Raw genomic sequence first — 23,290 nt, 5'->3', positions numbered from 1 at the left:
GGTACCTATTCAGGGTTTACCTTTACTTATACAGTTATACAGATACATTATATCAGTACAATATAAGTATATTATATTGACTGTGAAATCATGTCTATAAATGACAGTATAATTTATTAACTACTATACATTATAATATTTAAAAATCGATACTGAGAACTACAATGTGAATAAGCCGGCGGCATAGACACGGTACCTCTATCGCTGTCACCACAGTGTGTATACGAACTTGAAAACAGATAAAATTTAAAAAGTCAATTGGTAACCACCCCTTTGGTAAATTTCTAGGGCTAAGCAATTGCATTAGGTAAACGTCGTTCACCACGCCACTGGGTGCCTAGGTCTATACTTGAAACTTTTAAAGTATATTATTATATTTCAAACACACACACTGATATTTGTAAATGCTATGTTTTCGGAAAAGTTATATCAATATGCCTACTGTATTACTGTAAAATAAATTACTATAATAGCAATAATATTATAAAATATATTTAGTAATATAGGGCGACAGATGGTTTTCACTCAAAATCGTTTTTCGTATACTTACAATGAATTTATATCATTGAATTCAAATTGAACACGTCTATTACGATGACCAGCACAACGCCTGATGTACAGCTGAGCGGTAGGTACAAACTTTTTTTCTTGTAATACTTCCCAAAAATGACATTTTTACATTAAAAAAAATATATACATTTTATAGCGAGGGTCATCTGTGTAATAATAATATATACATTTACGACAATTTATTGTTTTAATAACTCCATTAGTTGTTGTTCAGACCCAAGCACTAGAGCGCGCCAGATAATTCGGATAAAAAGAACGTTATCGATTCCGGTCACGCCTGCGCCGCTATCACCGGTATACGACTGTCCTGCTCGCGCTATACAGTCGTAGTCGTGTGTTGTTGTCGATACTTGTCGCAGCTGTTACCGACCCGTCTCGTTATTATTCCAATGCGCAATAGTGTGCCTTTAAAAAACCGCGTGTGCCGCCTTTGTCGATTCGCCGTAAAATCGGTGTGTAGCCGTGTCTTTTGTGCCGTCGCCACGATTGTTGGTCCTTAGCGTTACGCGTAGATAACGTCTTCGTGTGTTGTTGTGTCGCCGCCATTAGCGTCCGTTACGCACACGCACGTTTGTTTGTGCTCGGCACCTTCCGCCGCCTTGTTGTTATGTCACAGGCGCGGATAGATGCGCGTCGTTGAAATTCGTGGCTCAGCTTAAATCGTAATTTTACCGGTTCGGTTAATTTTTTAATTCGACATCACCGTGTACACTTGATACCCACGTGTTTGGATACGTCGTACTCATTGTCCACCGTCGGTACGTCGCGTAGTGCAAGTATACACCTCCGTATGGGAACAAGTGCTCCGGTCAACTTCAACCAGGTCAGACGTATCATACCCATACTGTTTATTATTTGATAATTGTTATCAACGCTGATACGCAGTTGTTTGTATTATTAATTTCATGATTTAATTTTTTAATTATTTGTAATTTGTGTAGGACTAACATAGTAATAAGTTATTCTCATGTATTCCAATGAATGAAATCCTATATGTACAATAAATTTATACAGTCCACTATTCAGGATATTTTGTCGTTTCTTATTAATTTTATATATATATATTATTAAGACTCAATCAGGTTTTATTTACCAGCAAATAGTTGAGATACAACCGTGTTCATTTGAATCGGCTATCATGACTAAACATTTGGTCCTTCGGGCCGGATAATTTGTGTAATTTTAATTAATTAATTTGTCCGTCTTATCTTGCTTGCTCTTTATTCCTTAAAAATCGTGTAATATGGGAAGGCCTAAGCGTCAAGATTTGGACAATGCTGCTGATAGTAAACGGTCGTTAGTTCGTGCTCGTGCATCGCGGGATGCATCGTTGCGGTCAATTAAAAAAATAAATACTATAGCCGAAGAAGTTAAATTAGATGTTGATCGTCGCGCATTATTTGAGGCTCACTATTTGTCATTGAAACGGTTCGTTGATCAATTTGAGTTAGAACAGCAAGCAGTATTAAATGCCCTTGTTGATTTAGATAATGTAGTCGAGTTTGAAAATGTTGATGCTGTTGTCACTGATACTATGGAAGAGGTATGTGCAAACATTCAACTTATTGCTACTGGCTTCCATAGCACTTCTGTTAATGTGACTGCAGATAATAATGTTTCTACTGGTGCACGACAAACAGCACAGGCAATTGTGTTACCAAAAATTGAATTGCCAAAATTTGATGGTAATGTCCTGGGTTGGGTATCGTTTCGTGACATGTTTCAATCACTAGTTCATGACAACCCTGATATTTCTAATATTCAACGTTACCATTTTTTAATTTTAAGTCTGTCCGGTCCAGCACTTACAGTAGTGAAAGCGATCCCTTTGACGGCTGATAATTATATCATAGCTTGGAACGCATTGAAACAGTCGTTTGAAAATCAAAGACTATTAGCTTCGGCACACATTGACAAATTGTTTTCATTTGTGCCATTGAAAAAAGAATCATTGTCGTCACTGTCGTCATTTGTTCATGTATTCACTGAAAATGTCTCTGCTATTAAAGCACTTGGTGTCAAGGACCTAGCTGGTTTTATTTTGTTTCATATTGGTGCTCGTGTAATTGATACAGAGACAAGGCGACTGTTCGAAGCAAGTATTGAACAAAATGCAGTCCCTAATTTAGATATTTTATTACAATTTGTCGCACACAGATGCAAAATTTTAGAAAATGTGGGAACGTCGGTTGGAACTAATGACAAACCTGACAGCACTCTTAAAGGTAGTAGTAAGAAAAACAAAAGTGGCTCCCTTGGCAAAACTTCACTGTCAGTGTCTTCTACATCCACAACATCAAAATGTTTATTTTGTCAACACGAACATCAGATTTATCGTTGCTTTGTATTTAAACGCAAACCAGTTACAGTACGGCGCAAGTTTGTGAGCGATCATAATTTGTGTTTTATATGCTTAAAAACGGGACATAGTGTTGGTTCTTGTACTGCTTCTTTTACATGTAAAAAATGTGAAGGTCGTCATAATACACTGTTACATATAGAAAATGTCGGTACAAAAAATAACAGTGAGACGACACAGAAAGAGAAGTCAGATGTTCAGTCCTCTACGTCCAAACCTGTTGAAAATAACACTGTGTTCGCAGGTACGATAGCGACACAAGCAACTGTAGTGTTAGGTACTGCGGTTGTTCGTATACAAGATGACACAGGTGTTACTCATCAGGTTCGAATTTTATTAGATAGTGGGTCACAGGTTTCGGCCATTACTGCAGGTTGTGCCACCAGACTTGGTCTTAAACGCACCAGGAGTCATGTAGAGGTAGTTGGCCTCTCTCAACAACCGGTGTCCAAGGTAAAAGGTGTTACTCAGTGCGCGTTTTTTCCGCTTCAGTCAGATCAACCACTGTTTAAAGCAAATAATGTTATAATATTGTCCCAAATTACTGGATTAATGCCAATGTGTTCACTCCCTGCTACGGTGCGCACGCGATATCAACACCTAGTACTAGCTGATCCGGAATTTGATCATCCTGGCACCGTGGACATGTTAATAGGAGGTGATTTATACCCGATGATTTTGCAGCCCAAAGCGGACATCATCCATACGCCTGGATTGCCGTCAGCAATGCACACAAATCTCGGTTGGATAATTGTTGGTTCACTCAGGGATCCTACTTCATTACCTCTGATGTCGTTGACTATTAGTGCAGTACCAGTCCTGAATGAAACGTTGCAACGATTTTGGACGGTTGAAGAGCCGACTGCCCCAGTACACTCGACCACCGAAGACGAACGATGCGAGGAGTGGTTCTGTAAAACAGTGTCACGGGACACATCAGGCAGATTTTGCGTTGCTCTCCCTTTTCGGTCTACAATAGAAGTTCAAGGTAATCAAAATCAGGACTTGAGTACGGCTAGTGGTCTTGGTTCTTCGCGTGCGATGGCTCAAAACCGGTTGTTTAATATTGAACGTCGCCTAGCAAAGGATCCTGAACTATATTCCGCGTATCGTGACTTCATGGATGAATATCTGTCGCTCGGTCACATGCGCCTAGCTGAGAAACCAGGGAAGTATTTTATCCCACATCATGCGGTTGTTAAACGGCAAAACGAAAAATTAAAAATTCGGGTAGTCTTTGATGCGTCGGCCAAGTCATCTTCTGGTTTATCACTTAACGACTGCTTGGCAACTGGACCAAAATTGCAGAGTGATATCACCGACATATTACTTCGTAGCCGTTTCCACAAGTTCTTGTTCATCGCAGATATTGAGAAAATGTACAGGCAGATCCGAGTCAATGATGCAGATTGTGCGTATCAACATATACTTTGGCGAAATTCGCCCACTGAAGAAGTCAAATAGTACGAATTATGTACTATCACTTATGGTGTCAACGCAGCTCCGTTTTTGGCAATCAGATGTTTACACCAACTGGACTCGGAAAATGGATCTGAATTTCCTTTGGCAGAAAATTTGTTGGTTACATCAACGTATGTTGACGACATTGTGGCAGGTGCTGATACCGAAAAGGAAGCTCTGGAGCTTCAGGATCAAGTCATATCCCTATTACGCAAAGGTGGGTTCCATTTACGAAAATGGGCCAGTAATTGTGAGGCAGTATTAAAAGGTATAGCTGCTGAAGACCGCGCAATGGACCCATCCTTTGAACTTAAAGATGACCAATCAGTAAAGGTATTAGGTTTACATTGGATTACTACGTCGGATGCCTTAGGCTACCACATTAACATCAACAAAGTCGAACCAACCAAGCGCACCATACTTTCAACCATCGCTCGTCTATACGATCCTGTTGGAGCGTTGGGCCCTGTGGTATTCTGGGCCAAGTGCATTATGCAAGAATTGTGGATAGAGAAATTAGATTGGGATGCTTCGCCTTCGTCCGACATAATCGATAAATGGCATAAGTTCACAACTGAACTACCTGCGTTATCTTCCTTCTCACTCTCTCGTTATATCAACGCATGCTCATCAAAGACCATACAGTTATTGGGTTTCGCGGATGCTTCTCAAAAGGGATACGCGGCGGTGGTCTATATGAGAGTCATTGATATGCAGGATGAGGTAACGGTGCATTTTCTTACGGGTAAAACAAAAGTCGCCCCTCTTAAGGCATCACAGACGGATGAGTCACTGACAATACCACGGCTAGAGTTGTGTGCCGCCTTGTTACTTGCGCGACTGCTGTCTCATCAACTCTTCGTGCTTCGTGATATCGTAACGATAGATTGTGTTCGAGCATGGAGTGATTCTACCATTGTCTTGGCTTGGCTTAATGGGGACCAAAAGCAGTTTAAGATATTTGTTACTAATCGAGTGGCGAAAATTCGCTCTCTGCTGCCACACTGTGAATGGTCTCATGTACGATCATCGGATAACCCTGCAGATCCTGCATCTCGAGGCATGCTGCCAGAAGAACTTCTTACCAATCGATTACATTTAAATGGTCCAGAGTTTCTGCAAGATCCCAATTGTCAGTTTTCAAGTTTGATGCCGAATGAGTTTTCACCTGAGCAACTTCCAGAGATAAAAACCTCAGTTAAAAATGTTTTATTTGTTCAGGACAGTATCCAGCCTTCAGACATGATCAGTCAATTTTCAACATTAACAAAAATGCAACGTGTGTTAGCGTACTGTTTTCGTTTCGCCCGTCGTCGAAATATTCCGAAGAGCAGTGGACCAATCACTCGGATGGAATACGAACGTGCCATGAACGCAGCTATTTTATGTACGCAAATGACATACTTGTCGGATCTACAAAAACAGATACAAAATCAAGGTTCCATAACTCCGACAACGATAGCCCAGCTAGCTCCCTTCATCGATTCGAATGGAATCATTCGAGTTGGCGGAAGATTAAAACGGGCGCTATTAGACGAAAATGCAAAATATCCAATTCTTTTGCCTCAAAAAACACATCTAACAGAATTAATCATTCGACATTTTCATCATATCTCGTTACATGGAGGATCAAGATTGGTACTTTCGATGATCCATCAAAAATTTTGGATTATTTCTGGTCGAGCAGCTGTCCGTAATATTACATATTCTTGTATTCCTTGCACAAAGTTTAGAAGTATAAACCCGCGACCTTTCATGGGGGATCTGCCAGCTGCTAGAGTTGTAGCGAATCGACCATTCTTTAACGTTGGAATGGATTATGGCGGACCTTTCATGGTTCGTGAAAGTCGACGTCGCGGTGCACGTACGAATAAAATATATTTAGCTGTATTTGTGTGCATGTCAGTGAAGGCTGTGCATTTGGAAGCCGTGTCAGATATATCCACAGACGCGTTCCTCGCCGCATTGGACAGATTCGTTGCTCGACGTGGAATTCCCGACAGCATGTACACCGATTGCGGGACAAATTATGTAGGTGCTGCAAAACAACTGAAGAAACTGTTTGATGAAGCTTCCAATCAGCATAGCTTATATGGTCGTATACCGTGCAAGTGGCACTTTAACCCACCGGGAGCCCCTCATTTTGGTGGGATATGGGAGGCTGCCGTCAAAAGTGCAAAAACCCATTTAAAAAAAGTGATTGGTGCCCAAGTATATACTACCGAGGAATTCACAACACTCATCACGCGAATCGAAGGCGTGTTAAACTCTCGGCCGATTGTACCGCTGTCCAGTGATCCAAATGATCTAAACGTGTTAACCCCAGGTCACTTTCTAATTGGACAACCATTGCTAGCACTTCCAGAAGAGGATGTAGTGAACACTCCAACCAACCGTTTAGGTCGTTGGCAATTACTCCGTCAAGCTCAACAATCATTTTGGCGTCGATGGAGCCACGAATATCTGCATACACTACAGGGGAGGCAAAAGTGGTTTAGGCAGACACCAAATCTAATGGTTGGCGATCTTGTAGTTATCAACACACCATCACGACCACCCATGTCCTGGCAGATAGGTCGAATCATTGAGGTTCATCCAGGGGAGGACAACATTGTGCGTGTAGCGACCGTTAAAACCCAAGAAGGCACCCTCAAACGTCCTGTCATCAAGTTGGTAAAACTTCCAGTTGATCCAAGACCTTAAGAGGGCTCCCATATTACCGATATCCTTAACATTTTTCCTTTGTATATACACATTGTAATTATAATTATAATTTTTTTTTGTTTGTTTGTTTCTTATATGTACTATGATACAGTCTGACCGAGAAATGTTTTTTCCTTTTGAAAGCATGCTTTCAAAGGGGGGAGGATGTTCAGACCCAAGCACTAGAGCGCGCCAGATAATTCGGATAAAAAGAACGTTATCGATTCCGGTCACGCCTGCGCCGCTATCACCGGTATACGACTGTCCTGCTCGCGCTATACAGTCGTAGTCGTGTGTTGTTGTCGATACTTGTCGCAGCTGTTACCGACCCGTCTCGTTATTATTCCAATGCGCAATAGTGTGCCTTTAAAAAACCGCGTGTGCCGCCTTTGTCGATTCGCCGTAAAATCGGTGTGTAGCCGTGTCTTTTGTGCCGTCGCCACGATTGTTGGTCCTTAGCGTTACGCGTAGATAACGTCTTCGTGTGTTGTTGTGTCGCCGCCATTAGCGTCCGTTACGCACACGCACGTTTGTTTGTGCTCGGCACCTTCCGCCGCCTTGTTGTTATGTCACAGGCGCGGATAGATGCGCGTCGTTGAAATTCGTGGCTCAGCTTAAATCGTAATTTTACCGGTTCGGTTAATTTTTTAATTCGACATCACCGTGTACACTTGATACCCACGTGTTTGGATACGTCGTACTCATTGTCCACCGTCGGTACGTCGCGTAGTGCAAGTATACACCTCCGTATGGGAACAAGTGCTCCGGTCAACTTCAACCAGGTCAGACGTATCATACCCATACTGTTTATTATTTGATAATTGTTATCAACGCTGATACGCAGTTGTTTGTATTATTAATTTCATGATTTAATTTTTTAATTATTTGTAATTTGTGTAGGACTAACATAGTAATAAGTTATTCTCATGTATTCCAATGAATGAAATCCTATATGTACAATAAATTTATACAGTCCACTATTCAGGATATTTTGTCGTTTCTTATTAATTTTATATATATATATTATTAAGACTCAATCAGGTTTTATTTACCAGCAAATAGTTGAGATACAACCGTGTTCATTTGAATCGGCTATCATGACTAAACAGTTGTTGTAACAAAAATGTTATATTCGATATTAGTTGTTGTTTATTTTGTTTTATATTCAGATTGTAAATACCTAGCTTTTATAAATAATAATAATAAAAACAAATTTAAGTGCATCAGTAATTATAAAAAAATGTAATATAATATGTTTATACGCCGAAGCACATAACTTATATTTGACACATATCTAATTGTTGGTATAAAAAGTAACAAAACATAATACACACACAAAAAAAAAAATACATAATTGATAGATTTTCGTTACATTTTTTGTTTATCGATAACTTTTATTCTACTTCACCTGAACTACCGCATTTTTCTATATTCACCCGTCCGGTGAAGTGCGCTTCGATGGAAACTATAGTAAACATAAGCACCAAAACGAAAAAAAACAAAAAATAAATCCCAGGTAGTGTTTTATCTCAGATATTGAATTTATAATTATAGTCTTAATTATATTTATAATCTTAATTGACAAATTTATTATCCAATTAGGATACAGTTTTTATTTTTTATAACTTATAAGTTTAAAGACCGAATTTAATTGATATGCAACTTTGTTTGCAGTCAAGATAAATCAAATCTGATCGAATATATCTGAAATCTGAATTATACAACCACGTATAATATATTCTACATATTCAATTTTAAATTTAAATTTATCGTGATTTTACACGTTTTTGCAATATTTGGAATTATATGTGATTTATGTGTATGGACGAAAAAAATATTTTACTTAGCTATTTTATAACGTAAAAATTATTTTTATACGTAATGGGTTCGATACGATCAGATAATCTATGGCCCAACCATAAAGCCATTATTATTATTTCGTATGGCGTCAATGAGCAACATCAACAACACTTAGAATATTAAAAGATATAACATCTACATAATTAAAATTAAAAGATGGTCAACAGTGATAAAACTCAAAAATAAAAAAAAATAAATAAATAAATAAAAATAAAACTCAAAAATAAATAAACACATAAAACATAAAAATAGATAAGAGGTTCCCCATTTGGTAAATGTAAGGGTCATGCTATAGCTTCACATCCAGGTTCTTCGTCCATTCCACCGCTTCTTCCTTCGTCAGGTGGATATCTTCTATGATACCTTTAAATGCGCGAATTGGACATTCAGTGATGATGTGATTGATCGTCTGGGATTCATAATAAAAAAAATAATAATAAAGCCATTATTGACAATTATAATTCTTATATCATTCCACAAATTGGTAGGTTCCGTAGGTATTTATCGTAAACCGCTCGTACAATATATAATTGTCTCCTATTATAGCAGTTTATAACATAATTTAAAACATTTACTGTGAGGTCGTGTTAGTCTCTGGTAAGAAAATGTTAATTTACATAATAATAATATAACGTCTACCTTATTGAATTGTTTTAAATAATATACACTAATATAAGGTATACCTAACTAGTGTAAAAGTTGTTTTTCTTTGTAAAAACATATTTTAAGCAATATATAAGTTATAATTTTAAAGAACATAATTTGGAAATTAATTTAATTATCAATTTTAATCAAAAAAATAATCTTTTACTTGGTAATTTAATTTAATTTTTTTTTCTTTATTGGTTAATCATCAACTACACAGGTTATTACCTTTAACAAAAGTATTACTTTTTACATTATGTTATATGTAATTTACAGTTAAATTTCTTTAAGATATAAAATTATATTTTGATAGTTTGAAAATGGACTAATTGCTTCATACAGATTGTCAGGGATGTTGAAGTCTTTCCTATCTTCTTTGAAGTTTGGGCAGTGGATGATAATATGTTTGGTGGAGTAGTTTGTATTGCATGTTAAGCATAGGGGTGGATCTGTATTTGCCATAAGGGGCCCGTGTGCGAGTTTCGTGTGGCCGGTAATTTTTTTATATTAAAGAAATTAAACTATTTTTGTATAACTTTTTCAGTTTAGCATTTTTATATTGAAATTTAAATTGACATTTTTACATAGTTTTCGGTGCAATTATACAATTTTATCAAATACCAAATAATTATAATGTTTATACGAAGAAATATATAAAATTATATTTCAATTAAATTGATAAAGTCTTGAAAAAATAATTGCACGACAATAAACTATAAACAACATATTACATATGCGATATGTATTGACACACATTTAGAATATAATATTTTTATACAGATTTGTATATTATTATGTTGCATTAAGTTTAATATCAAAATTGTCTAATTTTAATTTGTCTAATATGCCTACTACAATATATATTTAAATGCAATAACGACCAAATATATATTATTTCAAATATAACTTCTATGTGTTATGAAACATAATATAAAAAAAACATTATATACATATATACATCATTTTTCTGTTAGGTATAATAATGCATGTATGTATATTATATTATATTATATTATATGATGTAGGTACCTAACGTTAGGCCTTGAAACACCAATAACATTTTCGTACACGACAAACGTAATGTACACAGATTAAAGGGTGTCCCGCAGTATCAGCTAGACGTATAATATTTCGTTTTTTACAATATTACCGACTCAGGTCATTATTATTATTATTGTTGTACATGTTTTTGGATAATACGATGACCTTAGCAGAGTCGTGTGTGTGTGTGTGTGACAAACGTCTTGTAAGCATTCGAAAATTGTTCGTACCTAATATAACAATATCAGTGGCGTATATAGGGGGAAGGCCCCCTAGGCCAGAGCCAATAGTGAAATTTCATGTTCAATTAAATCATTGCAAATATAATGTATATATACACGACTACATTGTTTACAGTTTGTCACCATGGTTAATTTAGCCGGTTGATTAAAATCGTTTTTGAGGAATCATAAAGGAAATGTTAAATTGTCAGGACTTGCTTTGATGACTTTGATGTTAAATTTGTAGTAAGATAACATTAAAGTATATATATATATATATGTATGTATAAAACTGTCAGTATTTTTGAAAAAAGAATTAAAAAATCAATTTTACATAATAATTATAAAATTCAATTGCGCAATTTTTATTTGTATTGTATAATATGTTATAATTATAACCACCCAGCTCCCTAAAAAATGTAAAGTTATGGGTATGTTAGTCGTGCTATGCTTGACTAGTGATAAATTGGCCCATAATAGTGAAAATAATTCGTATATATACGCCACTGAACAATAATATAACATATTATTATATTTGTATTGTTCCGATATTTATGTCTGAGTTCTAAACACAAGGTGCTTAGTTCAAATGTACACTACACTCGTAATAATTTCTAAATGTCTCAACGTTTTTTGAAAAAATTATCATTTTGTACATTTTTTTTTTCGTTGTAGTTTTTTAAGATTTAAAAAAAAATATTGTGTAATCGGTATTTGCAAATTAAATTAATCGCTTTGAAATTCAAAATACCTGTATAGACTTTACTGACATAATATTCTTATATTTTGTACATCCTAAATTACTATAGGCCGTAGAAAACGTGTTTAGTGAAATAATTATAATACCCGAGTAGAATTATAATGTTCAGATTTTACTGAGTAGTGAGAACGATTAGTATAAGGTTAATTAGTGATTTGATTGTCTTAAATAAATATTTTTTTTATCAACACCTACCTATCAGTTATAATTTGTTTTAATTATTATGCATAATAATTTAAATTCTCTGCACATGAATGAATTAATGTATGTTAATAAATAATAAACAAATTTTCGATTAAACTATTAACTAACTATACCTATAACTAATTGTTTTTAATTTATATAATCATTAGTTTATTGTATAAAGTACACGATAATCATACCTATAATGTATTTCTGTTATATGGATCAATCAGCTGTAACTGACATCATATATTATTATATTTTGTACATCCAGAGTCGATCCAGATTTATCGCTTATATAGGCAGACCTTAACCCTGACTTTCACAGTTTCACTGCAGATAGTAATAATGTAATATTATGGTAATTAACTCAACATATATATTACCACAGTTATTGCTTCGTTACTCTTATACCGAATTGCTATATTATATAAATCGTGTTCGTGTAACCGATCGCCCAAGCAAAATCGGCAAAAACCTTTACTCAAATTACGATTCGACATATTATAGTATATGCCTACCCATTTATATATATAAGATGTACCTACCTACGTACGACACGTATATATGACGTATGACACATATCTAATAATATAATAATTATACTCAGTGTTGGAATGATGGTTTTTTTTTCGCAGTATGTTGTTTACTATAACATCATTTTATGGTAATTTAATATCCCGGTGGAACACAGTAGCGTAGCGCCTTCGCAGAAAAAATTGCTTTTTTTCGTGTCCATTTTGCAATAAGTATAGTTTTCTCACACTTCAACAATGAGCTCCATGTGAAAAAAAAATCTTTACGTGTGTGTACATTTTTTTCCACAATAATAATTGTCAACAAATATTTCACTCAAATTTATATTATTATTAATATACTTACGTATATTAATACCATATAATATATATTATCGTAATTTGGAACAATTTGTGACAGAACACGAACTTCACGTGGAAGATGATCTCTTAAAAAACATAAAACATCATTGTAACAACGTTTGAAGAAATAAACCTAATCTCGAACCAAACTTACGCTTAAAACTAAGTAGGTACTACTGAACCAGATATTTCATCAGTCATCACTAATATCAAATATACAAATCTATGATTCTCATTGAAAATATATTATTTAGTTCATATAGTAATTTAAAAACACTAAAAAATTTATATTAATAAATAAATGATAATTTTACTGTAGTATTTTACTGCTTTTTTATTTAAAATAAATGTACTTAACTATGTAAAGTTTGAATAGTTCTATTTTTAATCATTAGTGGTACGTGACTGACAGTGGCGGCGCGAAATTGTGGAGGCTTTGAAGCATATTGTATATTTTAAATAGCAGCAAGGGCCATTATTAATTATTAATTATAATATTTTCCATGATATTTGTATTGAGGCCTTACGATTATATATATATTTATACACCCACCCACCCATTTGAGACATGAAGCAATTGCTTCAAATAATCATATATCCCGCCGCAACTGACTGATTGATAATAATATACTCAAGTGGTACGCCAAAAAATGTTTGATAACCGCTGGTCTAGATACATACATGTAGCGGCTGCAAGCCAGTCTTCGCATCTACATATTGTGAGTACCTATTATATTATTATCTACAAGGTGGTTGTGACAACCAGGCAATTGATTATTAAATTATTATTTCATTATTATTGTTGAGCCAGAAAGGCTACATTTTTTATAATATTTATGTTTGTGCGGTAATAAACGCCAAATGATATTATTGGTTGGTAACTGCAGTTATTACGTATTAATCTTAGGTACATATACATAGACAATATACACAGTACACACACACCACCAACATACGAGCACTCACAGGACTTGCTCATCAAACCCGTCATCTTTCTTTTTGAGTTCTATACATATTATATTATATAAACAAACCATCATTGGTCGGTCGGTGAGTAATTTATTGTGGTCCGCGACGCGAAGTGTTTTAACGGTCTATTAATGTCCGTTTCTGACATTAGGTGTCTAGAGAAGTCACTGTAATGGGCTGTAAATCATTTGCACATCGTCTGTTTACATGCACCAAATTATCGTACATCATAATATTATGCGTATCAACATGTTCAACAATATGAGGGTATATATAGCGATAAGTTTTAGTTAAATAAGCATTTAAAATTCAAATTTTGACAAAACTCGTCAAAATGTCGAAATTATTTAATTTAATTTTTTTATTAGTAAAAAGTTTTATTTAATTTATAGTCTAGTTTTTGATGTTCTGCAGGAGCTCGTTTTAAATGATAGATACCACTAGAAATTTAGAAAACAACTTGTGTATTTTGGTTTACACCTTTTTTCAGTTCTATTGTTAAATAATATTGATGCAAAAATTATGTACGAGTTTTTTAACGGTCGATGCGCAAATGTTGTATAACTCAAAAAGCGAACGATGCGCAACTGTCTTACAAAAAAGGTCAAAACTAACAATAGTGATGCGCAAACAAGAACCGGATGTCTTAAATTTGATACAATGGTACTATAAAATCACTGTATACTAAAAACGATTCTGAGCGAAGACCGGATGTTAATCTATAATATTACCAAGTATTCTTTATAATATTACTTGATTAAAGTTATTTATTTTACAAGTAGGTAGGCATTATAGTGCTACCAGTAGGTTAAATACATTTTAGCTAAAAAAAAATACATTTTAAAATGTCATTGTATGTATAAAATATAATATTATAATTCATATAAACTATATCCTGGACGCAAAATATTTTCAGTACAATAAAAAAAACATTATATACGTTTAATTATATGAACTAAATATAATAAATCTATTAATTATAATAATGATAGGTACCAATATAACTAGCTTTTATAAATTATTTTATTAGTTAATAAACCTACAAACTACCATTGAAAGGTGTATATTTTTTTTTTAAATCGTCTGAAGGCTTTTTATTATAACGATCAATGATCTTCAATAATACATTTCACATGCGTACGTACATAAATATTAAATATTTATGAATAAATATTTTGGTAAATATATACAAAGACTTGTTTGGCTTATTACTCCCAGTGAAGAGGCTTAGTCTAATATTTTATACCAAGTTATATTCGGCATTTGAGACGTCTTATATCTTGAGAGTTATCTAAGTAGTTTAAGCTGCTGCTGGATTGGTGTGTTGATCTAGCCTTATCTCGTGTTTTCGAGCAAACTTAGTAATCTTGTCCTGGACGGAGGTCATAATCAAATCTCGGTGGATAATGTCGTTCCTATCGTACCGGTATGCTGAGACAATAATACGAAGAGTAATGTTTTGCAGCGTTAAATAATCTCAGTATTGGAGGTACCTAATATGGTGTACCATTAAAGGTATGCATGGTGTCCCGTGAGGATATACTCATTGGTCATTAACTGTAAATAGGGGGACTAGCTGCCCGGACAAAAACCGATTTTTTGCTGTTTTACTTACAAATTAAAAAAAATTATTAAAAACCATGAGATTAATGAAGATAAAATGTTGTATTTAAAGTCAAATTTTTTTGGAAATTAAACTCTATAAAATGGCTATTATCTACAAATGTTTCAAAAATTAAAAAATTAATTATATGTAATCCTTGTCTCTGCAGTGAGCCTAATAAAAAAAACCGATTTATGATAAATGTATTATCCCAGGAGATATCTTAAAGGGTAAATGCTCACGGGACACCCTAAATGGCTTAACAATAATTTAAATATTTTGAAATTAATGTCATTGTGTATAGTGAGTAAATAATTTTATATTTATAATATTATGGCATATTATTATCAATACCTATACCTAGAGGTAAAAATTGCAACACATTTTCTAAAAACACTTTTATAGCATATTACAATATTGTATACAAGATATATAGAGTATACCGAGTATACGGGCATATGATATATACAAGTATACCGAAACGTTTAAAAAATAAATTATCAAAATTATCATATTAGAAATAGTAAGGATATTGAATTGATAGCATTAAATTCAATTATGACATGAACTAATCGATAAAGTTAGGTTGTATTGTTCTTAATGTTTAATTGTGAGAGATTCAAATTAAGTTGGAGACATAAGAACCTACCTACTTAATTGTCATAGTACCTATCATAATTTGGCACCTGGCACTCAATAATAATTGTCCCCCCTTCAATTGTCTTGAATTCAAAAATCAAAATAAATAGTGTTCTATACTAAAGAATATGTATTTCTTTTTCTACATTCTATCGTTATACAACCGAATAGAAATAGATCAAGACTAATATTTTATAGATTGAAGATAAAGAATGTTAAATGGCGAAGAACTTGGTGAAGACAACGAAATACTTATTTTTATACTTTTAAAATCCTTTTTAATACTTATTTTAGTTATTTCATACACAATTTTAAATAAAATGTTTTCGATTCAATTTTAAGTGCATATTTATATATATTATATAATATAATATATAATACTACAATATTAAATGTAAATAGATTTTATTAAAAATTGCAACATAAAATTTACTTTAAATAATAATTATAATATTATGTTATCTAATTCTATTTATTTTATGACTAATGAACTTTCAATATTTATTATGCATTTTAGGATTAAAACAGAACTACAATATTTTGGTATCTTATTATTATTATTGTTCTATGGTGTAATGAACGAATAAAACAATAGCCGGTTACCGGTTTCAAAAATTGTCGGTTAGGTACCGATTATCAATTTTTTTGGAGTCGGTTTTAGCCCCAGATTAGCTCTGCTCTCCGCTTAAATCATGGGAGTAGGTAAATGCGTGAAAATATCACCGACACTGACAAATGTAACGCTTTCAATTTAATATATCTGTATATATACGTTCTATATATATGAATATTTATACGAGTGCGCGTGCATTACTCCCTACGTCGAGCACGCCTAATATGCTAAGTGTTAGTAATGGAAAATGTGTATATATGTATGCTGACTAGAGTTTATCACTCATCGTGTTAATGACCGACCGGGACTTCTGGCAGTCGGCAGTCGATAGATACAGTCGATAGTTATACAGGGTGATCCATTTAACGTAAGACACTTATTATACGAAAAGTAGATGGTTAAACGTTAAAGTGTCTTACGTTATTTTTATGGTCGATAGTTGTATAGTCGATTGATGTCCAGGGTAACGGTGATGTCCAGGGTGACGGGATGTCCAGGGTTACGCGATGTCCAGGGTGACGGAATGGATGTCCAGGGTGACAGAATGAGATCGACCTGGGAAGACTTCGGCAAATTGTATTGATAATTTTAATAAACTATGTGAGGTATTAGTACGGGGCATGTCCCTTCTAATACCATTGCGGCTTCGGCCATGTAAATTTGTTGTAAGGCATCTTGGTCTGGGTACACGCATACATACTAGCGATAGCTAAGGAAGGTGTACCACAATCCTTGCGAGCCGAAACCATATATGTAAATTTGATTCGATAATAAACGATGCTGCATGGGGGCTAAGTAATGTGAAAACAGTCCGGCCCCCATGTAGTGATGCAAAAAAAAAAAGTTATATAGTCGATGGAGACAGTCGAGAGTCGAGTTGAGAGTCAATAGTTAATAGTGGATGGTCGATAGTGGATGGTCGATAGTGGATGGTCGATAGTGGATGGTCGATAGTGGAAGTCAATGGGTGACAACGAACTGAAGAGGACCCGCAAACGCGGGACGACCGACTCAACCCGCATTGGATATCAGCACCCACGACCCACCATGGCCCGATCGGTACTGGGAAAATCATCTGATCAGGTTATCCCGTAGGCTTAGGCGATAGGCAAAGTGATATTAGGTAGCCTGAGGTAGATACGATCGAAATTCAAATTTATAATGATTTTGTTTTACTAACGGAATTATTATTACATAATAATAAATACATATATATAGGAGTAGTAGTGTTCACACAGATCCTCCTCTGCTGTCGGTTCAAACGGAAAAAAAAAATACATATATATATGTATATAGCTTATATTTTTCGTAAATTATTTTGTATGTTATTCGTATTTCATATTTGCAATGCCCACGGTACTTGGGGCTTTGGATTTACGATTTTGAAATAAGTCAAGCAAATACACGCCAATCGCACGCTAAATATTGAAACAGAAAAAAGTCCTTAAAATTCAAAACTCGGATAAAGAGGGACTGTAGTAAACTTTTTCAATTCAATTTTTAAATTGACCTAGTGCCAAGAAAATTTCAAACTATTCACACTAATTGCACGCTAAATATTTAGCCAAAAAAAATTTTGACATTCGAAATGGAGAGGGAAGCTGGAGAAACGTACGTCCGATCGGTAACCCTCAGTTTATTATAATTTATAAGTACCTAATACATATTATTTGATGTTTGATATATATTAAGATTTGATGATGTAGTAATAATAATACATTCATATTTATTAACATTTAACAGATACCTACGTATAAATATAGACGTTGAGTACTTTTCTTCACATAAGGTAACCCTGAACCCTAGTAATAATATCACACACCTAGGTAATTACTTGTATGTAGGTATTTTAAGTATCTATATTTAATAAACAAAAATGCACTTAAATTTGTTTTTATTATTATTTTAATCGCTTTATACTTGTATCAAATAAAAAAGTGATATCAACTAATATCATAATATATCTTAACATGTGTGTTATATGAACATTAAACCAACGTATTATATTACACAGATTACCTACAGTATTATATCATTATATAACTACATATTATGCCACTAAATTTTAACTTTTCTTTGAATTAGAACTTAAAATTATCATTAAAAAGAAATGTTAAAAAAATTGATTTTTTGGTTACAGTTAGAACTTTGTTTTAAATGTTCAATCCTTAGGTACCTGTAATAATCAAACATTTCATTCATTTTTAACTACAAAATAATTATAACATGTTTAATTAAAATGTTTTTGTTTAAAAATTGAACTTTAGATGCTTATGAAAAAAATCTTGCATGTATCTTTGATATTTTTCAGCTACCACTCAAATAACTTATGAGAAACCTTGTATTAAATGTTTAATCTTTTTAACACAACGAAAAACATTTCATTCACATTTATACATAAAAAAAACTAAAAAAAGTTAACAAGTTAGTGTCACTCTGATGTACAGTAGGTTACAAGTGGGCCACTGTAATGGGTGGTGTTAAATTTTAATTCAATTATATATAATATCATTGTAAAAACGATTCTGAGCGGAGACGGTTTGGCTACCAAGGATATTGTTTTATATTATATTTATATTATTATTATTATTATTATTATTATTACAGTAGCTGGTAAGTTGAATTAATATTATTTGCATATTATTGTATATCCACAATTTGAACATAATAACATACTTGAGAAGTTTTAAATACCCACGAATAATATTTTAAAATTACAACAAAATAACTAAAAGCTATGTAACGTCTCTTCTTTGAATTCGAATTAATGATAGATACCTAGTGTTTAATGCTTGAAAAATTATTTGAATACCAATAAGTTCACTCAAATACCTTACAAATTACAATACACCACCTATTTATAGGTATCAATAAGTTATATTATGTTATAGTTAATAAATATTTTATTTTTAATTACACTTTTCTAGCTTGCTACCTTGGTAATTTAAATTAATTATGTTTTAATACTTAAAACAAATGCTTTCATTAGCTATCAAGTGGTTAACAACGAATATTTGCCGATCTATTTAGCATATTTTCCAACAGGAAAGGTGTTGCTTCTTAAGCTAGTTTTAATCTTTCTACTTTTTTGAACTTTGCCTTTAAACAAAACCAAAATTTTAATAATAAATGCAAATTGTTTTTATGATTTATACCTAATAATTACCTATTAAACTGTTACTCAAATGAACAATACATTGTGTGACTAAAACGTTTCTAATATTTTCAAATGTAAATTAGCGACGATATTGTCAAACAAAGCCCTCTTACCTGACGTCTATCTAAAAATTATTTCCCCCCTCAGAACAAAATCATAACTATGCCTCTGCCTAATGGCTATGACAGATATAAATTATTTACATATTTCATCAAGATACGAAATTTTACGGGGAACTTCCCTCCCCCTTGCCTTGAAGTTTTTTTAAAAACAGCTACAGGTTATAGTCTGAATATACCGTATCCCACTGAAAAATAATTATACGTGGAACGTTTAGTTTAGGACCGTGTATATTATGTCGGGGAAAAAATTATATATTTACCTTATAGACTGTAGAAGTGTAGAATCTTGAAATTTTAAGATATTCAAATGGTAATATTTAGCGGACCGTATAAATCCAAAATCTAAATCGTGCGTGACAATAGTGACTTCAGTAATTATTCTATTACGGTCGTAATACAAACTGTTATTAAGGAGGTCAGTATAGGCACTATATTCTACATTTCTAATATTAAATACCTACTATAATAATTATTAATCAAATCTTAATAATTTATAGATTCACAATTGGTTAAGTTGGAAAAGGAAATCAGTAACAGTTGTAGACAGTTTTTAAAGGAAATGCATAAATTATAAGCTTAAAAGAGATTTTCAAAACATTTTATTTTTATTTTTATTTTCATTAATTTATTTTAAAGAAAATGTTTAAACAGTGTTTAATAAACACAAATATTACTGTCTATGGTTGCAAATGGGTTTTAATCATCAATTTCACTAGATAAACCTATTAATTATAGAGTAAAATCTTTCCCTGTGTTGGTTAGGTCTCATCTCCTTATTACGTCACTGTATAGTGTATAATATTGTATATATATTATAATATTATATTTTGTTGTAGTCATTTAGGTAGCGATCATTTAGTGAAAAGTTGTCCATTTCATCAAATGTAAACGACTTTTACATACTTTGCGAAGTACAAACGATCAATTTTTCATGAAATCGTCACTCCTGCAATTTTACATTGTGTTATATTTTTCTACACAATGTAGTCATTCACTATTTACTGTTATCATAATTTATTAAGTATTAAAAAATATATTTCCCAAAATGAATTATGATTACATAAGAAGTATCTTTATAATAATCGTTATCGTCAACAAATGCAACGATTAGAAACTTAATGATATCTAGATTCTATAATAATAGGTATGTTACAAAGAATTCAAAATCGGTACGTCTCAAGTGTATTGTGGTGAATGTTGTTTCGTATCCTAGTCCGACACACGGCGTCATGTATTATAAAGTATTAGTATACAATATACATATATATTATACTTAATTTAATATTTTTTTTTTACTATGTTTATACTTATTTGATATTTTGTATCATATACACTGAGTTTGGTGGAGAATTTTTTTGGGTAAATATAAATGTGTATAACTTAATGCGTGTCTATATATATAACTACAATTTTAATTTATATATTATTATGTAAAAATTTGTTCGGTAGTCATATTGACATAGAATTAGATTAATTATTGTGTATGGTAATTGTTTCATTTCACAAATTAAATGAACCAGTTGTAAAAAAAATGTACACGATATCAAATTGGCGTGTCAATTTCATGAAAAATTGACTGTTTTATGAAATTTTTCTTATTCCACTATGGGTAAAAGAGTCAAAAGAGACGTTTCCATTTCACGAAAAGGTGGATTTCACAAAGTTTTTACAACATAAATACTTATATAGTAATAATAAATACATTCGATGGTTTGTTAAATTTGTTGAATTCATTCAAAAACTTTTCAGTTAAGCTAAAAACTAGTTAAGTAGAACGATATTTTAAAAGGAACTTTTAATTTAACTTTAATCTCATAACTAGTTATAATGATTACTGCTTAGCTCTGAAAAAAAAGATATTAATCTCAAAAGCGGGTGGATGGAAATTAGTGAGGGATTATTGAAATAAAAATATTAATTTTTAAAAAAGAAAAATCACAGAAAAATATTCGCAAATAATGGTAGACGACGTTTTGAAATGGATATAACATGAAGATCAAATATTGCCACAATATAGTCAAGTAGATATCCTAGTAATTGCCTACGTTTTAGAGCAACCAATAAAACAAAATATCTATACGGGGGACGGAGTGGCCGAGCGGACTAAGGCGTCGGTTGCGATGGTTATTAAATGACGCTGGTTACGAGGACCATACCAATCGGGAACTACGCGGTACTATGTAAACTAAATATTCAATATCAATTATTATAATATATAGGTACCTTTCCATAAGTTTTTAATTTAGTAAGATGTGCCAGAATATACGTCCAGATATTTATCCCAGATTTGCTGCACTTGTTTTTGCTAATTAGGCATTTCTACGTTCAAACAATTTTCATTTCTCTACAGTTCGTATCATCTGCATAGAAGGTACACATCAAGTGCGTCCCAATCATCTTCCTAACATAGCACAACTTATTACTGTACAAGTTGTGTTAAATAATGTTGTAAGATTTTAATAATTAAGCTTAAACTTTTATTATTTAGTAGAATTATAAATTCAATTTATAATTTTTTATTTTATTAATTTATTTTCATTATAAATTCGAGCTGGAGTAAATAATAAAGTATAATAATAAATAATAAAATTATCAAACAGGTACTTTTAATTTATAAGATTTAAATTTATTGTAGAAATCTCAGAAGTAGATTATTTAAAGAGATTAAAATATTAACCGTAAAAACCGGGTCTTTCCCAATAAAGAGGGGTTTTCAAAACCTTAGGTAATTAAAAAATATGATATATTGACTATAATTCATGACGGGTGTTGTGACTTCGTCGTCAACGCCCTCTGTGCTCCCATCGCTGACTGTAGAAATCGTACAACACAATTAAAGATAGAACATTTTAATTTATATTTCTAATACAGCACAAACATCTGCAGTATTATATACAACAATTATTTGAACCGAGAACTTAAGACAGCCATTGACTATACTTGTTATTATAAAAAAATAGTTTTCCATACTCACACATATTTATATAGGTTGTACAGGAAGACCTGAAAAATTAAATAGGTAACTATTAATCTAATCAATATTTTTATAACTAACAATTTTTTTTTATGTATAATTTATAGTCAATTTCATTACAAGTATAATATAAACAATATTAATGCAGTATGATACTGCACATGTTTATGCTATATTAGAAATATAAATTAAAATGTATTATCTTTAATTGTGTTTTACGATTTCTACAGTCAGCGATGGGAGCACAGAGGGCGTTGACGACGAAGCCACAATACCCGGTTGCAGACATTATAGTCAATAGGTATATCATATTTTTAATTATCGGGCCCTTTAGTTATTTATTATGATCAAATAATTAATACTTAATTTTACTTACTTTTCTATGGTTTTAACTTATTAATCAAAAGTACCTATATTGATTTTATTTAAAATTAGAACTGTTATATCGAAATATGTACCACGGTTAATTTACATACTGCACCAAGCACTTATACGAATTTCAACCGTTTTAACGTTTCAAATGTTGGCATTC

The 23,290-nt window shown here is 32.7% G+C and overlaps 1 protein-coding gene across 1 annotated transcript; it reads left to right on the top strand.

Moving 5' to 3' along the window:
* Positions 1-1,813: 1,813 nt before the first annotated feature.
* Positions 1,814-7,093, top strand: LOC132942110 (uncharacterized). Its single transcript, XM_061010422.1, has 2 exons — positions 1,814-4,340; positions 4,431-7,093. The coding sequence occupies exons 1-2, from the start codon at positions 1,814-1,816 to the stop codon at positions 7,091-7,093; spliced, it is 5,190 nt and encodes a 1,729-aa protein (XP_060866405.1).
* Positions 7,094-23,290: the final 16,197 nt, after the last annotated feature.

The sequence above is a fragment of the Metopolophium dirhodum genome, chromosome 1 (assembly GCF_019925205.1).
Source record: "Metopolophium dirhodum isolate CAU chromosome 1, ASM1992520v1, whole genome shotgun sequence".
NCBI classification, from domain to species: domain Eukaryota; kingdom Metazoa; phylum Arthropoda; class Insecta; order Hemiptera; family Aphididae; genus Metopolophium; species Metopolophium dirhodum.
Note: the sequence above shows the minus strand (reverse complement) of the source record. Positions and strands in the feature narration are given on the sequence as shown.